The sequence below is a fragment of the Pogoniulus pusillus genome, chromosome 10, assembly GCF_015220805.1.
Source record: "Pogoniulus pusillus isolate bPogPus1 chromosome 10, bPogPus1.pri, whole genome shotgun sequence".
NCBI lineage: Eukaryota > Metazoa > Chordata > Aves > Piciformes > Lybiidae > Pogoniulus > Pogoniulus pusillus.
The window spans coordinates 9,457,844-9,480,954 of record NC_087273.1 but is presented as its reverse complement, the minus strand read 5'-3'; the positions used below and the strand labels follow the sequence as shown (position 1 = coordinate 9,480,954).

At 40.5% G+C, this 23,111-nt stretch overlaps 2 protein-coding genes across 6 annotated transcripts in view; one reads left to right on the top strand and one right to left on the bottom strand.

Annotated features, from left to right (window-relative positions):
• UGT8 (UDP glycosyltransferase 8) overlaps positions 1-12,230 on the bottom strand; it is a 47,362-nt gene extending 35,132 nt beyond the window's left edge. The window contains exon 1 of one of the 5 annotated variants that reach the window (XM_064149854.1): positions 12,172-12,230. The gene's annotated coding sequence lies outside the window, so the exon portion shown is untranslated. Of the gene's footprint in view, positions 1-10,294; positions 10,339-10,436; positions 10,543-11,069; positions 11,156-11,793 lie in introns of those variants that run through there. The other 4 variants (XM_064149855.1, XM_064149853.1, XM_064149858.1 and 1 more) reach the window with 4 other exon arrangements.
• LOC135179077 (uncharacterized) lies at positions 10,067-12,288 on the top strand. Its single transcript, XM_064150447.1, has 3 exons — positions 10,067-10,148; positions 10,962-11,677; positions 12,158-12,288. Exons 1-3 carry the CDS (start codon positions 10,067-10,069, stop codon positions 12,230-12,232), a joined length of 873 nt encoding a protein of 290 aa, XP_064006517.1. The 3' UTR covers positions 12,233-12,288.
• The last annotated feature ends 10,823 nt before the right edge of the window (positions 12,289-23,111 follow it).

The window sequence follows — 23,111 nt, the reverse complement described above, 5'->3', positions numbered from 1 at the left end:
CTCCATAATCCTTTAGGAGCATTAAAGGAAGTCAGGCCTGCAAGCGGACTTCAAGCAAAAACTGCAGTTCAAGATTAGGAAGCAGCTGCTACTAAGCAACCCATGTGCTGTAAAACAGATGAAAGCATCAGAAATGTATGAACAAATCTGGGAGCAGTAAACCATTGTATTATCTAGGAAGACACTGATAACAGGTATTGCAAAACCTCTGGGCTTATATCCTTAAGTTTTTCCTATCACACATCTTGTTACTAATTGCCAAGGTAGCACACACTATGATTGTTATTTTATGTTGCAATAGTTGAGGTAAGTGGTAAGATCTGGCTTCTAATTACAACCAGACGAATAAATGAAGAAAATAATGGAAATTATTAGCAAGAAATCACATGCACATGAACAACAGGCTTTTGCATTTACTTTGTGTAGTTTCTTGAGTAACAACTACATCCCCTATCCAATGACTGAAGCATTTCAATGGGTACTAGAATGTCACAGCTTCAGATAAAAAGAAAGAATTATAGGCATTACAATGTCACTGTAATCATCTGTGAGAGACTTATTGTGCCAGTTATACAAACAGCAGAGGAGTTGAGAGACAAAAGGATATGCAGTTTATGAAATCCATTTTAGTAACAGCTTCCTATTTGTGCAGGAGGTTTTATTAAATGTTGCAGGGTTTCACCTAAGCTTTTGTACTCAAGAGTTATGGAAAGCCTGATTTTAAAAAACCTCACTCAAAAGGTAGCAAGGCAGAGGAAAATAGGGACTTCTCTTGCAAAATATAAGGTTTACAGTTAGTAAACTAAATATTTTCAGTAGCATGACAGTAAGAAGTCACAGAAAAACAGAACTCTCATGCGAAGCAAAATATCTTATGATGATTTATAGCAACTGAGCAAGTTGTAACATCTGTAGTAGCGCTTTGCTACTGGCTTTCTGAAAGAATGGCTTTAAATCAGTCTTCATGATTATGGAAAACAATCTTACAATCAATCTTTACAGAAGTCTATCTTCATTATTCTATGAAGAAGTCTATCTAGTAGGTTCTAAATTTATATAATATTTTAAAATATATTACTGATAATAATGGTCATCTTTTAAATCAAGTCACTTATAAACCAGAGCAAGGCCTGCTGACTTCAGGATTAAAATACTCCAGTATTGATAGGATCAGTCACGAAGAGATTTACCTGGGTGTGAAGGATTCAGGCCTAACTAAATGCTTCCATAACATGAAGTATGTTACAACAGGGCAAAGACAGGTTCCCCTTCACACTCCCCACCTTATGTAGTGGGGATAAGTACTTGCGGACACCTGTCAATGTTTTGTTAAAACTGAATGATATTGAGAATCTCTGTAAGAAGCACTACATGAAGGAAAATATCATCCTTTCTGCTGCTGGCCTAGGTTCAAAACAGTAGAGCAAGACCAGAACACGCCTCTATCCCCAGCACCTCAGATACTGCACTGTACCCCAGAACTGCAGTAGGGTGTTAAGATGGCAAAGATACATCAATAGGATATCTCAGGTCATGCTGTGCTTATTATTTTGGGCTCTGCACCAGAGTAAAGCTGACCATATCTGCATGAGGTGTTGCAGCTGAGCTGATGTGCTGTGCTGGACCTCAGGACGGAAAGGAAACAGAGGGCAGAAACCTGAGAAACAAAAAGCCTGCTCTAAAACCTCTGCACTTTCAACCAAATGCAACCTGACCCAGTGTGCAAGTGAGTCAGATTTCTCCGCATTGGCACGCTCCATTATGCAGGTCTTCTCTTTTTCTGCCCATGGTTACTCCACCCCTCTAGCACACTGGAATGATAAATGCTGACTGCATGTAGTGAAAAAGCATCTTCTACTTGCAAGTGAGACAACTATATTCCTTGTGGAGAGATTTGTCCAGTTCATTCAAAAGTATATGAGAATGTTTTCTCAGAAGTTTTGCATCCTCACAGATCCTGTGAATTCTCTGCAGATTTTGGCAGTAACATATGTATCCCTTAACAAAACTCCTTCAAGTTCCGGAGACCTTTCCTCCAAGTTGAGATAGGGAAGAAAGGCTTCCCAACCTGCTGCAGCAATTTTGCACCAGAAAGTAAACAACCAGAAATAATGTTGTGAAATAAAGGGGTGGGGGCATTAACACAGAGAAGTCAACAGGTTACTCCACATTTCCTAGAGACACCAGTGCTGTTTAATATGTTATTACTAGTTCACAAACAGCTGGTCCTGCTCTTGCTGTGTGACACTGCACTGCCCAGAAGGGTCCAGTAAGAGAGGAACCTACTACAGTGTTTCATGATGCACAGTCAAGAGTAAACTTAGAAAGAAGAAAGCCTTCTACCTGCAGGGAGCTGGCACATAAATGCCACAGTAGATGATGGAGACAGATGCCTCTACTGAGAGGTCAAAGCTGCCCAGGAAGCTTTCTCTTTCACACTGGCATCAAAAGACAAGTCAAAATACTGAATTAAGTACCAAAAAAGGAAAAGGGACAGAAGGAAAAGCTTGCCATTGCCTGATTTTAAACACTCCCATCATCAACAGATTATCTTTTATTAAAATTACTCTCTGAAAGAGGAGCTGGAAGAAATCACAGAGCACAGCTTGTAGTAAGCTTAATTTGTTGGTGCAACAAGCACAGCCTAGTTATATGCTGTCATCACACAAGCATGATTTTTTGCCTCATCAACAAGCCTTGGGATCTGAAACAACACCAATTTTAAGCTTATTCACATTTTACTAGGATTTTATTTTTATTTTAGTAATTGTTTGGGGGGATGCTTCATTTTTTTTTCGACTACAGTTAGCTTCAGCTTGGTACAAGCTCTCCCTGGTCACGCCATCACATGACACCTAGAAGCCCTGAATGACTTTCTTTGTTTGGTTTCTGACTTCATCCTATAGCAAATAACTACATTTTAACCAGTCACACAAACAGATCACAAGGGAAACTACAGCAGATGTTTCTTCAATAGGAAATAAAACTTTGAATAAAGTTAAAATACTTAACGTTTTGCTCCTATGCAGCTCAATTAAAATAATTACTCAAGATTGTATGCAACAACATCACACAATCCAACACTCAGTTCATTCAATCTGCTCATCGCTAGGTTCTGTTTGGAGATCTACAGGTAGGTCTTCTTAAAGCAAATCATTCTCTTTTGATTTCAGATTAGTAGTGTCTGCTTTGAACTGCCTCTTAGCAGAATTTGGTTTTTAGAATACAGACAGTATTGTGTTACACCTTTTCCCTCTTCACACTCTGATTTTTAGAGCAAGATCACATCACTTAAAGTGAAAGGGGGCAGATGTTAACTCAGGATCCTTCTACACTCCACTAAGGAGTAAGAGACTACTCAGTATTTTTTCCAGTAGCTCTACTTTTTTTTTTTTTTAATACACAAAAATATCCTGCCAATTTCTAGGATCAGTAGTTGACTACAGATTTATTACAGCTGAAGACGAGTCTAAAGGTGGCATCTGTGGATTTTCTCAGACAATCTGAAAATCAAATACAATCTGTTGATTTACAAAGTCTAGTTGAGAGGTGTCCCTGCTCATGGCAGGGAGTAGACGATTTCCAAGATCTCTTCCAACCTAAGCCATTCTATGATTCCATGCCATGAAACATTAAGGAATTAAGAGACGCAAAGGGCCAAGATTAAAGATGATTCACAGACTACAGTTCACAGAGAATAATCTGGGTACAATGCCAAAACAGCAACTCAACAACAAACCATCCAGATGCACACTAAGTGCTAGTACATGTGTACAAGTGTCTGTTCCTACCCACTGAAACTGCACTTTCTGGGATATGAGAAGACATCTACAGTCTGTCAGGCCCTACAAGCAACAGATGCTTCCAACACTAGACTGGCCTATCTAGCCATTTTACTAAAAAACACCTGAAATGTTTCACTTCAGAGTGTTTGGAGGAAAAATACATGTAAATAAAACTTCCCACAGCATTTTATACTCAATTTCTCTAAGACTTCTGTGCACAGGGACCAAACACCACCTGCATCAAGACCTCTCAAAGTTCAGTTTCTTTGAGCCCAGGAACAGGAAATAAGATTCTTCCAAAGACCAACAAGGCTTAAATCAAGGGTCTAATTCTTCAACAAATCATTATTGGTGTTTACAGTACCTGGTGTGCAAGTTTTAGACTACTGGGAGTCTCCTTCAAGTTGGCTCAGACATGAGGCTTAGCAAAAGAGAAGCCTATAAGCAGAAGAGGCAAGAGATCTATTTGTCCAGCAAGGTATGAAGCAGCAGCAAGATTCCCACAGTCTGTATAGCTCACCTCACAGCATACCAAGTTTTCTGCATGAAAAATTGCCCCAACTCTTATATCACAAGAACATCTGCAGCCAGCACTACCTAGAGCTTAAAGCTATGAATACCATTTCAGTTGGTGCCACAAGGACCATCAGGGACAAAAAAACACCTGACTTGGCAACCTGATAAAAATAACAGTTAGTTTTAAAAAAAAAGTATACGTATAAATATATATATTAAAAAAAAAACACACCAGGATCAAAATGTGCATTTGCTTCCAGCTTAGCCAGTTCATCTTGTTGGTTCTTCCCATTAGCTTCACTGTCAAATTCTTTCCCTACAGGTTTGTCACTACTGGAAGGAACAATAATTGAAGCTTAAAAAGTTCAGGCTGGCACTAGAGAAGCCTTTTCATTTGTAAGAGTGGTGTGGCACAGGGAAGGGTTATCAGGAAGGATAGGGAACCTCCATCCTAGCAACTGTTCAGGACTTGGATGAAAAAGAGCACAATTGACCTGATTTTATGTTGCAAATAACTCCGTATTGAGTGCAATTCATACAAGATCTTCTAGAGATTTTTCTAGCCAACTGTTGAGATCTACTGACTGCAGACACTAGAGCTAGTTAACCATTTCATTGCCCCAAAGATAATCCCTGCAGTGGTAGTGCTACCTATATCCTGAGTGCTGCCATTGTCAAAAACCTCCGTCTGCAAGCTTTTTCCTGACAGCAACCTTCTAATCAAAAACGCTTTTGAGAAAGACACAGTTACCAAGGTCCAAGTTCAACATCTAAGCACACCCATGCTGTTAAAAAAAAAAAAAGTTCGTTTCAGTGCTTGTTTACATTATGATGAACTCGCCACCCAAGCAAACTTGTAAAATAAACATTTAGCTACTTGGAAACAGCATCTACATTCTCTAACAACTACTCCATTTTCTTAAATCACTACATATTATTTATCCAAAAGAGATACATTTTAAGTCACTACCACAGCTCAGTAACTGCTTTTGAAGAAGGCAGAACTCAAGTGCTGACTTGAAACAGTATTTCATGACAGAATTTCCATCAGTATGAAGTGTTTACGTATTTAGCACAACACCACCTATATTTGTATTCTTGTTCCTATGTCTATTTCCCATGTTTCATCTTAGACAAATAGAGAAAACACTGTTTTCCAAGAAACAAACCAGGTTCAAAGCAGTAACTAAATATGCATTCAGTCAGTTCAAGGACAGGTGTAGCCAAGAGGAGAGACATGCAAAAAGCACATCCTGCTACCCAGCTGGTGTGGGCTCCTCAGCCAGCCAAAATCCCTGTTCTTAATCCAAATTTCATTCATTCAAAGAGATAGGCTTGTTTGATCTCATTCAAAGAAGGTAAAAAAATCTGACTTTTCTCTGAACCTGAGAATTTCTCAATTTAAACAATAACTTGAGAAGACAACAATGATGTTCATAAAAGGAAGTTAAGAGGAAGTAACAACTCATTAGTACTACTCATCAGTTTTTAACACCAGTATTTCACTTCTGTCAAAGACTTGTACAATTCTTTTAAAAATACTTTTTTTTTTTAATGAATTGTAGTTCAAAAGTTGAAGCTGACCAAAGATTTCCCATTAACTCTTCCTTCAATTATTCACTAGGAAAGGAAAAATGTGTTCAGTCACTTATTTCTGATGAAGTTAAAGCACCCATTGATAGGAGGAAAGCACAACAGAGGAAATAATAAAACTACACTCATCCCACTGCACAAACAAAATTTTGTGCGTGCCAAGTGCGCTATTTCAGAGATACTGTCAAAACAAATCAGGTTATAACTACTTGTTGCAAATCTGACCTGTAAAATTTATAAAAGTTATGTACAACATCTTTCAAACCCCTTAAATCTTAACTGCTAACTTTATAGTCTGCAAAAATGACCATCACTTCTTTCCATACTAGAAAATAATCTTTTTGAATTGGGCCAGTAGGCAGCTATTCTTTCCCTAAAAAAAAAAAAAAAGTTAAATATCTATTGATCAAAGAGTTCAAGACAGAGCAAGGATGGTGTTCCAGGTATAGTATCACACACACACGGTATCATCAGGGTTGGAAGAGACCTCACAGATCATCAAGTCCAACCCTTTACCACAGAGCTCAAGGCTAGACCATGGCACCAAGTGCCACGTCCAATCCTGCCTTGAACAGCTCCAGGGACGGCGACTCCACCACCTCCCCGGGCAGCCCATTCCAGTGTCCAATGACTCTCTCAGTGAAGAACTTTCTCCTCACCTCGAGCCTAAATTTCCCCTGGTGCAGCCTGAGGCTGTGTCCTCTCGTTCTGGTGCTGGCCACCTGAGAGAAGAGAGCAACCTCCTCCTGGCCACAACCACCCCTCAGGTAGTTGTAGACAGCAATAAGGTCTCCCCTGAGCCTACTCTTCTCCAGGCTAACCAATCCCAGCTCCCTCAGCCTCTCCTCGTAGGGCTGCGCTCAAGGCCTCTCACCAGCCTCATCGCCCTTCTCTGGACACGCTCAAGCATCTCAATGTCCTGCTTTTAACAGCTCAACAATTAAGTTACTCCATAAAACTACAAGTAGTGTCAACAACTCTTCTCTTATTTAGGATTTAACAAATAAAACTCAACATTAAACCATTCCAAAATTTTCCAAAAGGACTTGTTACTGTTCCAACGAACTGGCTCCAAGTCAAGAACTGTAGCACAAAATCTTTCATGTAATTAGCAAAATAAAAAAAAAATCCAAAATAGCATGGTGTGATTATGTAACAGCAAAAAGCAGAGCTGAAAATTCTTCTATTAGATACAGCATGATTTTTTTTTTTTTTAATGCAATGAAAAATAGAGGTAATCAACTCTTAAGAGGTTCTTTAAAAAGCTACAGACCTCTTAAAGACTTTTTCCCTGCAGGGACTATTAACAGGACTCCAAAAAGCATTTAAGAGCTATACATCCCAAGTGGCATAAAACACTAGAACTATTTTTTCACAAGGGTTCAAAAAACTAAATGTCACAAGTCTTACAAATTCACTTCAAATACAGCTGTTCCAGAGGAAAAATGGAAAAGCACAACATGTTTCAGGAGAGAGAATTATATTAAATATAGTTCCAGGGTATTTTACTTTCTGGCAAACAGGGAAAAGAGGCCTCTGCAATGTCTATTCACAAACACCAAGCTGCATCAGAATGTCAGTTTTCAGCTCAAAGGTATCTCTAAAACAACCAAAAAAAAATCATACAGATTTTTCAATAATAAAAATAACAAAATATTAGTTATTTCAAATGCCTCCAATGTATCCGCACTTCTGAAACACAATCCTGTTCTCTTTTTCAATATCGCTCCGATACCGAAACAGCAATAAAAGTATTTCTGTTAAAAGTTAAGATCTGGACAGAAAAAGTATTTAACTTGACAAGCATCTCTTCAATGAGATCTTACAGCAGGCATCATACTAGCTTTTAATACCATAATTTGATCTTTCTAGTAACTGACAAGAGACTAAAGATGGTATAAACCAGGGTGATTCTTGGTGCTGTTCTACAGCAAGCAACCCAGTTTAAAATAGTGATGTGGAAAGAAGCACTTTAAAGAGCCCAAAGGGTAAAACACAAAGGGAAGTAGGTGTGGGCAACAAAATACTCTGCAGATATAGTCAGAAATAATGTAGTTCATGCTCAGGAACATCAATTACAAAGTAAGTCAGGACAGCCATTGTGTTACAGCTATTAGTATAATTAATTGCAGACCCTTTTTAAAGTAGTAGGAGGGGTGTTCCAGCAAAATACATGCTCTGTTCAAGTCTCAACAGGTACAGAAAAGGCCACGCAACACTATGAGCAGTGGTAATGTTTTATGGATGATGAGGCACACCACAATACCTTGTCATCTGGTATCTGCACATACAGTAACATCTAATGCAGTAACATCAATCAAAGTTCCTGCTGAGTGGTAGATATGATTTTTTTTTGTCCATTCCTGGAAATAAAACTTATTGCTAGAAATCAACCAAGCCACAGTAAATTATAGAGAGAAAGCAGAGAATTGTGGCAGGTTCTCTTACTTCTCCTCCAAGTGGACCAACTGTTACCATCTCAAAGGGTTGATCTGGATAGCTACCTCTGAAATGGTTTAGATAGGACAAACAAGGCATTAACATTTCATGAACATGGTAGTTCTGATTATCTTTAATTTCTCTAAAAGATACCTAAAATATCTGTTTATCATCAGAGGGCAATCCAGAGCTGAAAGTTCTGCCTTGATCACAGGCCAACCCCAAACTGTTGCTGCAATGACTGCCAATTAAATACACCAGCTAGTAGCCATTCACCAAGTTGAAATTGCCAGCAGTATATAAGAGCTATCTATTGCTTCATTACTACTTCCTTAGAAGTCAGCTGCTCTCTGACATAGTCAAGGAGAGGGCTCTGACAAAGCTCAGGTGCGACACCACTTTGTGCAGAACTGATGTGGGGACTGTCTCAGAGCCCTTTCCTCAAGCCCTGGATAGTCCTACAGGTTTCTTCACACAAATCCCACTTTACAACCACCCAAGTGCTTAGAGCACTCCAAGAATACGAAAGGGGCATTTATAAAGCACTCTAACATGATTCTCACCTTACAAGTCTATCTACTCCACAAACACACACAACAAAAAGCAGATCTTTTTCTCTTCTTGCTTCCTGGTAAAAGCTCTGCTGATGGCAAGTGTTGTGCAAAAGTCAAAGGTAAGATGCAAGCAACTCAGACCAAATACTCATTTCCTTGTATTTCAACAGAAAAACATTTTCACAATAACATAGAAGCTCTCTGAAAGTACCCAAACACTATCACAAATTGGTTGGTAGTTTTGAGAAAAAAAATACATAAAACCCAACAAAACAGAGTCACTGCAGCAAGCAACATTCAACCTGGATTAATGACAGAAACAAAAGAACAAAAACAAGGAAATAAAAGGTTAACTGCATACTATGTTGTGTTGGTCCTATAAAACTAGCTCAGCTGAAGTATGTAAGTGACCTTGTGTGGCAACTGCTTGAAGTAGAAAAGGCAGCTTCAGATAGGAAACATAAAGACACATTTTAGAATGCCTAGAAACAAGTGGAATTATGTGACTCAGGTCATTTAGTCATAATAGCAAAAATGAAAACACTACTTTTAAGGTGTTTGCTTTGGGAGGCGGTGAAGGAACCTCCAAGGAACTATGCCATTAGTTACCCACTGCTGTTCATCCCCAAGCTACTCTGATGAGCATGCAAAACAGGCTGCGTATTTTGTAATGATTTCCTCTTGTTCCATAGGTAGTGCTAAGGCCAGTACGTGTGCAAGTTACAAAAGACGAGAAACAAGGTAATATCTGTTTAAACGCTGCAACTTAATTGACATCTTCCCTTAAAAGTTTCTGCTTAATCGTCTTCCTTCTTTCTAAGCCCAGAGGCGAGGCATGGCAGCACTGCTGCAATGCTCTCCCCTCAAAGGCAAGGCACTTTTGGTCCAAGCTCAGTTAGCATTCAGGGAAAGCACAGCACGCTCCAGGCGCGTCCCAGGCCAAACACTCACACAGAGATCCTTCACATGATGTGTTCAAGTTGGCAGCCGGGTAATAAAACATTTTCTCGGCCTCCACAAGCCAATGTGGCCGCCCGGCTTACATAACTTTGGGACGGCTGTGGGTGACAGCCCCTCACGGCAACACCGAGGGCTGAGCAACCACTTTAATTAGCTAAACTACACGGGGCAGAGCGAAACGCAAGGCTGCACTAAGCCAAAAATCAGTGTCAGAGGCGCATGGCTCCCTCTCCTCACCGGCACCGCCAGGGCCTGCGGCACCGCCTGTCCCAGCTTCCCGCCCTCGGTGCCCGAGCAGCAGGTAACGCGCGGCCGCGCCCAACGGCCGCTGCCAACGGCCGCGGCGCGCGCCCCCTCGCCCCCTGCCCCTCACGCACGGGCACCACTCGCTTCAGTTTCCCCACTCCTCCTGAGCGCCTGCCCGCCGCTAAGGCGCTGAGCACTTGCCTCAGCGGCAGCACCGCAGCGGCCCCGTCCTCCTTCCTCTTCCTCCTCTTCGCACGACTCATGGCGCTCAACCTCCTCAAGGCGCGGCGCGGGCACCTGCCCACCCAGCACCACCCCCCACAGTGACTCTCCCCGCACTCACCGCTGCGGCGCCGGAGGGCGGCCGGCCAGAGCGACCGCCTGACTGCCCGGTTGCCCGCCCCGAGAGGCCGTGCCACACAGGTGCCGTGCCTGCCGCGCAGCGACCCTCTTGAATGGATGGTCGCACTCCCTGCTACCCCTCAAGCCCCTTCTCTCCTCGCACCAGCAGCCCAAGCTCACCTCAGGGTAAGGACGGGTAGACAGGTGTCGTTTCTTCGCCCCTCAGCACCCCCACAAGGACACGGCGCTTCCTGCCTCCCCACTCCCAGGTCACACCGTCCCCTCCGCGCCGTTCCGCTTGCTCAGGGACACCGCATCGCCACGTTCCCCTGCGGGTTCTTGCCAGTTCGTCCACGTTCTCCGCGCCCCCCCACCCCCGCACCCACTCCTCCAGACCCCCCGCTAGGGGTGATGCAAGGCGCTCAGGGTTTGCTCTTGCGTTACGGGATAGATGGAAGGAGGAAGGAAAGCAAGCAAGAGAGGGGTAAACAAAACAAACAAACAAAAAAACCCGCAAGGTGAAAAGAGAGCCTTCCTCCGCGCCTATCTCCCTGCCGGCTGCGCCCTGCGCAGGTACCTCTGTCCGCCTCGCCCCCTTCCCGCTGCCCCTGGGGGTATTCCCGAGTTCCCTCACCGCTCTCCCTTCTGGGCCGTTTCTCTGCTTCACTGCCTCTGGTAACGAGCCGCAAACCGAAGCGAACTACTGCTCGGAGCTCCGCCTGCCACTCTTTTCCTTCAGTCGAGCGGGCGCGGGGGCTGCGCGGTTCCGTCCGGCCCAGTCTCAGGCCCTGTTCTCGCCAGACACCCTCCGCTGCGGCGCCGGGAGCGCCGGGCCCGCCTGTGCCCTCCGCCCAGGCTCTGCTGCACCTGCTGCTGGGCTGGGCTGTTCCTGCAGCGCGGGCCGAGGAGAGGGCACCCTCACTCCGTCCTCCCTCAACTTCTCATCACTTTTCTCTGCCTCCACTCCGTTCTGGCACCCCACCGCCTGCCGGAGGCATACACCGGCGCTGCTGTCGGCCCCCACGGAGATGCTACTACCGAGCAGACAATGAAAGGCTTCCCTCGCTCTCTCTCCCTTCGCCGACGCGGAGAGCTGCCGTCCGGGTCCCCGGATGCCCTCCTGCCCCATACACTGCCCCGGCTCCCAGGACAGCGGGGAGCTCCCGGCGGGGCAGGTCCCCTGTGCCCGCCTCTGGCGGGTGGGACCGGAGCCGCCCTCCGCCAATCAGTCCGAGCGCAGCGGTAAGGCCGCTGGAGGTATCGGGGGCGCGCCCGCAGCGGCGGCTGCGGTATGGGACGTGGGGGAGGAAGAAGAAGTGAGGCTCTGCCTGTATAGGAGCGGTGCAGTTGTTCCTTACCGCAGCTCTATACAGCCTGACTGTTCGCTCCAAGCTTCGCGGGCTCCTCTCACGCTCGCCAGCAGCCAAGCATGCTGGCGTCCAGGCGTTGAAATGCGCGCTGCGAAGCGTGGAAGGATTTACAAGCTGGTACCCCGCGGGAATCTTAATCTCCTGTTGTAACCTCGAGGAATATCACGACAGAGCTGTGCCGTAACACCAGTCCTTGTTTTTTACCGTAAATTAACTTTGCTTAAAAACATAGTCCCTAAGTAGTCAACAAACACCTAAACATTTTCTCTCCAACATCCCCTTCATTAGACCTTAGTGCAGTTGCATAATTGGTCCTGGCTATACCAGTGATACTCTGTCCTTTCTCCTGCAGGAAAAGACACTCACCTCTCTGCCTAGGGAATGCAAGCAAAGAGGGATGTTACTCTCCTGTTGTTCACCACCCTGAGAGAGTCTTCAAAGCCTTCACCAGAGAAAGTTTAAATACTAATGGTAATTTTCCAATTAGTTGTGTGTGTGGTTTGTTGTGGGGTGGTGTTTGGTTTGGGTATTTTTACTTTTACTCGTTTCTTATATAATAAAAGTTTAATTTCCTATTTGACCAACAACAAAGTTCCTTGAAAGAACAAGATTTGCCTTTCACCTGCCGCACACATTAAAATGCAATTTTTTTCCCTGCTTAAGTTATAAACTTAAAAGTGGTTTATGGATCCACCAAGGTAAATGCTTCTTTCATTGAAGTTCTTATAATGAACTTTAGAAGAAAAGACTTTTCATACTCTTTCTGATTTGGCAGATCAAGTTAATTCTGTCATAAAAGTTTAAGTTTCACCAGTCAAAACAAGAAGGTTAATGAAATTTGAAAAGTTAATGAAACACACAATAAGAAAGTTGAACATAAGCTATAAATTGATCTCCATTCTAGGAAAGATGACTTGCAAAAGAAAATTAAACTCTGATTCAAAATAATCCAATTTATTTGGGACACTATAGAGCCTTTTAAAAGCTCTTCTGTTTCCCATGTATAAAAGAAATCATTACATTTCTGAAAACTCATGCCTCATTTGACATCTGGTGAATATTAAATGAGATCTGGGGCTTTAGCAGATGATACTTAAATCATGCTGGCTGATAGTGGCCTTTGGTTTTGAGGTAAGTCAAAGAGTACATAACAAGTACTTGTTGAAAGTTTTAGTTACTTGCAGGCAAATTTCAAACTGTAATGTACACTGAAGACGGTAGGTAAAAGTCAAATAAATCCAGTTTCTCTGCAGATGTTAAGATACTTTCTTAATCCGGTGTTAACTGATGAAGTCAAATCCAAACACAGCAGAACTATTTCTAGGTTAACAGTAGGCTGAAGCCTAATATTTGTTCAGACTTCCCTGAGATCTTTTAGTATATCCTTCATGTTTCTGCATATTTGTTTTATTCCTTGGGTAGCAGTTTTAATAAAGCTGGCCTCACTGTAGAAGTAGCATTGCTGAAAAGTAGCAACTGGTGCAACTATCTAGAGGATTTTATTAAAATTAATTATCAGACCTTGGTAAAGAGTTAATGTGAGAGTCTGTTCATGGAGTATTGTACTGCAAATGTCTCGCAGTGATGGTAGTATTTCAAATTTAATTACTGTAGACAATTTAATACCACCTCAGGAGAGAATGTTACTTCCAGGAGCTTTTTTATTCTTTCCTACACCTTCTACTTTTCCTGGCAGCAAATCAGAGTTGCTTGATTTTATCAGTGTTCTGCCTTCTCAATTTCCTGCCTTCAGCATAGCAGCATAGCATGTCTGATAAAACATTTTATTGAAAATTAATGTGTTCAGAGTTAATGATTTCCATTGTACATTGATTTTAATGTGATGTAGTGATCTTTGTTTGTGTTGTCCTGTTGTTGCCTGGCATTGCAAAGCTGATTTTATTTCTATCTCCAGATATGCAATGGTTAGCAATTGTTTATATTTTCAAAGATGGTCTTGTCTCTTCAAAATGAGTAGTGAAATATGTGGTACCTAATGTTGCAGTAGCACCTGCTCTCAGACTGACTTTTGGATTGGAAGAGTATCTTCAAATATGAACACTCAGTATAACTTCAGTTTACTGTTTTCTGGGCAGCTAACTTGGAATTTATTTTTTTTTCTATTCCAAGAAAAGCAACTTCAAATAGTGACTGTAGCTGAATCTTTTCAATGACTTCCTCATACAGAGGGCCCCAGAGATACTAAATGTTGATTGTCTTGTCTTCAGTGTTTATATACAGAAATACAGTGCATTTTGGGTGAAACCTTCTAAAGTTTCATATCACAATTATTTTCCAAAGTATTTGAAACTAGAATTATTAACTTGTGTGATACCTTTCTTAATATGTAATACAAGACACAAAATTGTATCTTGTCACATTTAATAACTCTTGGAAATACTTAATGTTCCTAGAGACTCAAATTGTGGGATGTTGGCAGGCAAGATAGTATTTTACTTTGAAATATCATGTCTTGTATCTGAGAGTTCCAGTATTTTATTGCCCTGTTATTTTGATGAACAGTATAATGATGTTCAGTTACTTCTTTAAACATTTTAGAGATGCAAGTGAACTGTAGATTGTTTACGTACTAGAAGGTTGCGTAAGGCAAAGTTTTTGGGGCTTTTCTATGTTTTTCTATTTATTTCTTACTTGCTACATACTTATAGCAACAGTAAATACAAGGTATGAATTATTAATTAATACATTATTATAAGCATAAGATATATACGGAAAACAGCCAGTACTGAAATAGGGAATTTTTATTCTCCAGTGAATTCCAAACATTTTGTGTTGCAAAAAATTTGGAATCTTTGAATTCCAAATCATGATAAGGAAATCAGATAAATATAAAATAATGAAAACACAACATTCTATAAATATGAAGCATTTTCAATTTCATTAAGATTTTATAGGGCTGATCAACAGTTCACAAGTGTTTTTGAATAACCTCTTATTGTTGTCCAAAGGGACTTCTTCAGAGTAGCTTTCAAAAGATACATTTATTTAATTTGCTTTTAAAATGAATGCTATTGTCACCAAGGTTATTTTTACTAACAAAAAATGAAAGGTTTCAGGAGTGGGGCTCTGTGTGTGTGTGTGTGTTAGAATTTGATTCAGATGAATGAAGGCAAGAGTGCAACAGTTGCAGAACACTTTTCCCGTTGTGTTTTCTTCCCGCTAGAGTTTTTATCCTACCAATGAAAATATTGAAATTGTTAGTTCCAGATTTGTGTTTCTTTGAATCTAGTTATTTGGACTAGAAATGTGTGTGAATTGAACTGAAGTTGATATCCCTTGTGGTTTTCTCCTGATTTGCACTGGCCTGTTGGCAAGAGTCATTTCCCCAGCAGATTTTTGAATCGTGATGATTTACATGCAGTTCTTTTAATTGTTTTTTTCCCCTGTGCCTTGATTATTTTGTCTCTACATGCATGTGCTTCAAGAGTTTCTACAGAACAAAGTAGATGTGTAACCTTCCTTGTAACTCATCTAAGGTAGTGTTAGGCAAGTTTGCTTGTTCATTGGTATGAGATCATAAGCAGCCAAACAAATATATTTAAATATGGTTTTCAGTTCTATTGCCTTACCAGTTTGCCAGATGGAGCTAATCATCTGAAATGTATGTTACCTAATTTAACTGCAGTGTTACCAGATGACTATCTCTTCTAGATCTACTTGCCACATATTGTGACCTTCTTCACAAGTCCTCATAAATGCAGTAAAGCTCAGAAGCATCTGCCTTTGCTGTAGGCAACAGTTGGCCTTATTATCTCATGTAACTGACACATTAAAGTGCCATTTATTCTACTTGCATAGGTGACTCCCATAGCTGTATATTACAGCTATAAATGCTGGCTCTTAACAGAAAATACCTACTGTGTGATCACACAATGTTGCATGAATCTTGTAGGCAGGAAATAGTCATTTCAAGGTAACTGACAAATGTAGGTAGCAACAGAATACAGGGTTCTCTATCAGTTTTTCTCTGAGAGGAGAACCCTGTGATGCACCTGCAGCTGTTCTCTCAGTGCAGCCAGTGTGTTTACAAAACATAACTTTGTTTTCTTGAGCAGAAATATTAACATAGGAAGAAGGAATCATTTGCAAACAAATTAAAGTGAGAGCTCATCTCTTCCTCATCTGGCAGTACTGTAACTTTCTGAGGAGGTTTTTGTCCTGATCACAGGGTTTGTTGACCAAAGAGTCAGAACGCTCATGTAGAAAAGCTTAAGTCATTAGTCTTACTTCACCATGCCTTCTTATAAAGGACATACGTTAGAGAAGACACAGACAGAAGTGCTCACAGGGTTTAAGGAGATTTAGTAGCTGCCTTACAAGCAGAAGCTAAAGCAGCTGGAATTCTTCTGTGTGGAAAGGAAAAAGCCAAGGGAGAGTATGGTCAAGATTTTTAAAACTGCAAAGGGAGTAGAGACGATAGATTAACAGCTGTTATTCACTAGATCCTGTAATCTAAGAACCAGGTGACACTAATTTCAGCAAGTATCAAAACACATTGAAGAGAGGAAAGGAAGCTCTTGTAGAAGAGCAGCTAACTTTCATTTTCTTTATATGGAAGTTAGGGGGACAGGCTGTTTGAGGAAGTTCATAAAGAGAGCAATCAGCTTCAGCAGCAGAAGTCTATAATCAATTACTAAAGGTAGAATTTTAGCTTCTAGGTGTCCAAATGCAGTAGCTGAGCATTCTGGGTGAGTAGTAGGGGAACTGATTACAGAAAGTGGCAGCACTGTCTCCAAAGGCTATTTTCTTTTCCTGCAAGTGGCCTAGAGGGACTTTGTTCACCCATGTATTATTTTTTTTTCTGTGAGAACTCACAATTAACATGCAAACTTATGAATGGGTTTTTTTCCCTTAGTGTTGTATTGATCTGAACAGAATTTTATGTATGAGATTGTAGATGGAAAATTTAAAGGCTGTTTTTCTTGCTGTTAGTCACTGAGGGTGAGTGTGTTTTTACAAATCGTGGTTCTGGAGGATTAAGCTCTGTTTACATATGAGCAGCTTAAAATCTTAAGGTAATATAGATGTTAGGTTGAAATGTAATAAGCAGGTAAGAAGTGCTAGGTGTGGTGTAGCTATTTCTTGACTGAGTAGGATTTTGCTTGTGTTGCCTATCCTGGTGTCTTTTTTTCATTAGATCTACACTTAGCTATGATTCACTGAATTCAGTTCAAAACCTTTGCAATTCTGTAAAATTCTTGTATTCTGCTGCCACTTTTCTGATGTTGCACACTCATTTGCTTCTTGAATCATGTCATAACTGCTTCCTTCTTATGCTTTCAAAAATGGCAAAATAGCAAGATGGATGTTTGTGTTCCCATTTTGACAAAATCATTTGTTTTAAGTCAGTTTCTGAAGAGAAGTCACTAAGTACATCTCCAGAAGAAAAATACTGCACAAGGCTTTATCGCTGTTGGTTCTGTCCATAAGCTTCTCTTTTTCAGCTGTGATGTTTGCTCTAATTCTATAGGAGATGAAATTGGAGCTGAAAATTGAAAAGTCATTGGTGGCACTCAGATGATGGTTCCAATGCCAGGCAATTGATATATCTGTGACCATGCTGATTTGTAGAAATTCACAAACTATCCGTGTGGATTTAACATGTTTAAGAGTGTGCATTTTCAGTTGCAGTTAAGGATGTTTTGTTATTTACAAATGTAACATGTTGGTTTGCAGTTTTCTAAACTGTGCACACATAATGCCATTTATACCCTTCTTTATCCTTAAAAGAAGATATGGGATGCAGTTCTACCTCTGTAAGCTTGAAGTCAATATGCAGCAGGTACTGGGTGTAGTCTTTTGTCATTTTAAAGGATCAAAAGGTATTCAGAGTTTATTACCTGATGAGGCTGGCTGAAACTGCTTGTTAGACATGAAGAAGCAATTACAGAATGCCACTATATTAAAGCCTCCTTTTAAAAAGAGAAAAGTCTCTTAAATACTTAATCAAGCTTGGCACTAATTTTGTACCTAACCAATGCAACCTGCTTTTTCAGAAGCGACTGACATTCTTCTGGTCCATATTCTCTACATATTGTAAAAGTAGAGTTCAAAATCTGTCTGCAGAGAGAGCAAATTGATCCAAGATTACTGAATGGACTTTGTTTTTACATTTCCTTGTTAAGTGGCTTTAGGAAGTATTGTTTAGATTTGCAGATACAGTTGTGAATTGTATCATACATGATGGTAATCTGTGTTTATGTCATCTTCTTATGTAAGCAGAGAAGGTGTAGTAGAATGGCCATAAATTAGATAATAATGCTTGGATACTCTGCTAAAACACTCTGCTGTTTGAATCAAAGGAGAAAAGGGTAACAAAACAGATCTATCATTCCAGCAGTATTTTGTTATATTTGATTCTTGCAACATTTCTTATTAAAAGCACAAATCCTACCACACCTACTAAAAAAAAATTCCAACAACAAAAAAAAGAGTGACAAACCAAAAGAGCTCTGTGGATCTTGTACGTTTTTACCTTATCTGAAAGGCAAGAGTAATGAATAGAGCTAATGTATAGCAGCTCAGCAGGGACTCAAGGAAGTAGTTAATAGAAGTGAGATCTAGCTGGTCATCTGATACTGGGATAATTGACAGGGGTGTGGTATGGGGTGTGTGTGCCCAGTTTTCTGTTGTATAAATGGTTATTAAGAGAATATACATAGCCTTAATTGTAGAGTGGCAAAAGTGTGACAGAACAAAGAGTTGTTAATCATCTTTAGATGGAGTTCCACATTTTTTCTGTCTTATGCAGGTGGGTACTTGTTCTCTTTTTTCCCTCCTGTCAGAGGTAAGATAAGATGAATAGGCCATATTTAGCTCACTGTTCTTATGTTTTTGTAGTCAGAGAAGACACTAAGCACTAGTCTGAAAAAATTGCTAAACAGCATTACAGTCTGCAGAAAAGAATACACATCCTTCCTTCCTTAGATGTCCAAATGTGTGTCTTTTGTCTCCTCAGACAGCTCTCTAGATGCATGCTTACAGGCTCTACCTGATAAATTGATAATTGTAACTTTTGGTACCTTTCCCATTTGTCACAAAAGTATTCTGGTTTTAAGATGAGCTTGACAAGTCTATACAAGACATTGTAGGGCTGAGTTCCTGCAATAGTAATATAATAGTCTCAACTAAGGAAGTCTCTTTCAATCCTAAATTATGGATTAGAGACTTAAAACCTGAAAGAGATTAAATAAAAAAAAAAAAAACCACACACTAAAATAAGCAAACAAAAAAACCAACAGCCAAAAAAAAACAAAAACAAAAAAACCCAGGACTCCAGACTTCTTAGGACACTTGCAAGCTCCAGTGCCAGGTGGATCTTTAAGTACACCTTCCTGCTTACATACAAAACTTGGAGAAGCAGGGGACAGTGATTTCCAACAACTCCTGTGAAACAATCCAACATCATGATTAATCAAAACTGCTAGAACAGTGAAATACAAGTCCACAGAGCATGGAGAGAATATGGTGTTTGGAGTGCCATGAGCACATCTCACCAGCTCTGCAGTACTTCAGTAAGTCAGTAACTTCCATTGGTAAACTCCTTGTGACATCTGTGGGTCTTGACTAGCAATGCCTTTTGGTGTCATTATAACTCTTACTTTGGGTGTGATGGGAAGCCTGCCAAAGTAGCTCTATGTACCTACAGCATGCCAAGAAATTATTTCCCAATGTTTGAGTAGCCACCACCACATCCTCATGCCAGATATTCCAAACAAATTCCTCGCTTGTATATCTGTTTCATTCTGCAAACATTATGATGCACTGTTAGAATGTCACACTGAAATCACACCATCCATCAGAGGATATCTTTGTACTTCATTTGGATAAGTCTTTCCAGAAATCCATACCCCTTTGTTCCTCAGTTACTGTAGTAATAGTCATCTTCACAGAATTAAGCAGCATTGGTAATAAAAGCATTCTGTCCAGCTTTCTTCTGAATGCTACAGAAGTACTTTTTTTGTCTTGCACCAAACAGCAGTCCCTCTTCAATCATCATATCTGCATGCTGCAGACAGTTCAGTTCTGGTGCCCTCAGCATACGAGGGACATGGAGCTGCTGGAGCAAGTCCAGAGGAGGGCCACAAAGATGGCCCTATTGGGACAGGCTCTGAAAGTTGGGACTGTTCAGCCTGGAGCAGAAAAGCCTCCAGGGAGACCTTGTAGTGGCCTTCCAGTACCTGAAGGGTGCTGCAAGAGAGCTGGGAAGGGATTTCTTACAAGGGCTTGTAGTGATAGGATGAGAGGGAATAGACTGAAGAAATTCTTTACGGTGAGGGTGGGGAGACACTGGAACAGGTTGCCCAGGGAGGTTGTAGATGCCACTTCCCTAGAGGTGTTTGAGGCCAGGTTGCATGAGGTCTTGAGCAGCCTGGTCTAGTGGGAGGTGTTCCTATCCATGGCAAGTGGTTGGCACTAGATGATCTTCAAGGTCTCTCCCAGTCTAAACCATTCTATCAATCTATGAAATTATATATCTTTTCATGGCCTTTTAATTAATAACCTATGCACTAATCCCTGAACTCATTTCATAAATTTAACAGTTTTGTTGTATGCCTGAAGAGTACAATATCAAAAGGCTGTATTAGAGTATTAAATAAACAAGGAAATACATTCTGTTTTAAAATTATCTCTGCTGATATTCTCTATAAACTAGAAAACCGGTTTTAAACAATAGCAGAAAATAACTATTTGATGTTATGAAATGTGCTCTCCCTCATTTTCAAATACACATGCCAATTGCTTTTATTTTCCAAGTATCTCCTCTTCTTTTCTTTTCGTAGAGGAGAAACTTGTCATGTATGATTTCTCTCCATTTATTTTAATTGTATTGTCATTCTGTTTAGACATTCTCAAATGTAGTTGTCTGGATGTGGAACTATTTAGCTTGTATCTTGCTTGTGTCTATGACTAGGGAGAATTTCATTAATCACTTCTAGTAAGTATAACTCTGCATCTCCTGCACTGATTAATGCTTAAAGTTTTCTTGAAACTGCAGTTTCTTCCTCCAGCTTAACAGTTAAATGTTATTTTAAACACATCATTAGCCAGATGTCGAGGATAAGGTACCTTAGTTTTTACTTTGATAAACCTGCTTGAACAATGTAGTCTCCTTCTGAAGAAGTCACAAGCACTTATTCCTTAGATAATAAGATGAAGCAGATGTATGAATTTGAATGCAGTGAAGGGTTGCATTTTTAATCTGAAGTCCTTTAAGATCTAGATCCAGGAAATCTGAGCTCTATTTTGCTTGAAATTAAATGAGGAACAAGAGAAGAATTTATTTTCTACCCAACACTGACATCTCTGCTTAGAAACAGTCAATTATTATGTAACTCCATCAGTGCTTATGAACTAGTAGGGAAAACAAAATTAGACAGGAATAGTAGCATGGATAGATAATTGTTGACAGAATCAACAGGGTCCTAACTTGTGATGTGTTGCTGTATATATTTGTTGGTGATGGACAAAATAATAGCAACACAACAAAGATGAAGCTGAAAACCAAGGGCAAAAGGCCCAAAAGCTGTTTATTGCTATATCCACAGTCTTTTATATCCCATTCTACAAGTTAGAGAATACAGTGATTAGGTAAAATATTGTTCCAAGCATTCTTATTGGATAACAGTGAAGTAATAACGAGATGTTAGCTATTTTAACACAGACTTCTTTCAGTTCTTTGTTCTGAGTTATGTCACTTCCATGCAAATGTTACACAAGGCAAGAATACCAATTTATTATGTTTCTGTCCTCAATCTTACTCTGTCAAGGATACATAAGGATGAGCTCTAAAGATACATCATTCATCACATTTAGCTGATTCCCTTTTTTGGTTCCCACGGTGATGGAGGGGAGAGCAGAGACACAGTGCAGATATTTACCTCCTCTGCTGTCCTGTGCCCATGCTATTACATAATGATGCATTTCTTGTATTTTTTCCCTCATATTGAATGATCTTCTGCAGGACTTTGCTCTCTACTAAACCTTCAGTGATTTAACTGAAGCTATTAAGTGTCTCTCACTGTGTACATTTCTGTTAAAGCCCTCTCGGGAATCTTGAATAATATATTGAATGTTTTGCTAAAGGAAAATGAATCATCTTAGTTTAATTTCAAGATTGTGTGAAATATGTGCAAAAGAACCAAGATGTTTAGAGCAGTGACATTTTCATTTGTCCCATTTATCCTATTAATCTAGTAGGAATGACTCAATAATAATTACTCATACACTATAGTTCTAATAGCAGTTTTGGAAGGTTGGTCCTTTTGTTCATAAAGGATAGGAAGGCTTGATCATTTAATGTAACTTTTCCTTTCTCTGTGGTGAGAGTTTTTCTTTGGGGCTATTTACTCATCCACACATGATAATAAACTGAGAGGTTTAGCTGTGTGCTGTGAATCGAGATGTGTACCAAAATCCATTGTGGGACTGTTACATCTGGGTTTGAACCTTTATGATTTTTCCTTCTGTGGAAAAGGGGTCTGCTGCTTGGTGTTTCCCCTGTGGAAGCTTTGCAATAAAGCTCTAGATATTCTGTGTATCCAGAGTAGCTATAGCCACTAGCAGAGATCCTTGAGTATGAGAACTGTAGAGTAATTTAGGTCTAGCTCAGAGCTCCTGACCAGAGCAGCTTATGCTACTTTTGGATGCTTAAGTCCTGATCACAAAGTTGGAGCATTTCCAATGACAGAGATTCCACAGCCTATGCAGGCAACCTTTTCCCATTGTTTGAATGCCCTCATGGTTAACAAGCTTCTTTTTCCCAGGTATCTGAAGGCATTGGCCTTTGCTTTTGTTGCCTTTCATACTATCACTATGCACTTCCAAAAAAGAGCCAAGCTCCTTCTTTGTACCATCCCATTAGATAGCTGAAGACAGATGTAAATTCTCCCCTCTGCCTTCCCCTGATCTACAGGACGTGAGAGAAACTATTCATCCACGTTCTTTTATCTTCACCTGACAATAGCTTTCGGATAATAGTGAGCGAATGTCCCTCCACACCCATTCCTGTCTTGGAACTATTTTGTAAAGCTGTGTGCAGGGAGCTTTATGTAGAACGGAAACAGTGATTCCCTGAAGGACAGTGTTTGGAGACTGAATTTAGGTCCTGTGTTCTTGACTCGGATCAGATCCTGAAATTACAAAGGCTGAAGGGAAGACTGAAGTGATTCTTCCCATTGATTTACTCTGTAATTGTGAAACAGCTGGGAAAACGCTCATGAAGGAACTCATTGCAGAGGGATTAGTTTGAGGACTGGAATAAAATCCAAACAGATGAGACAGCA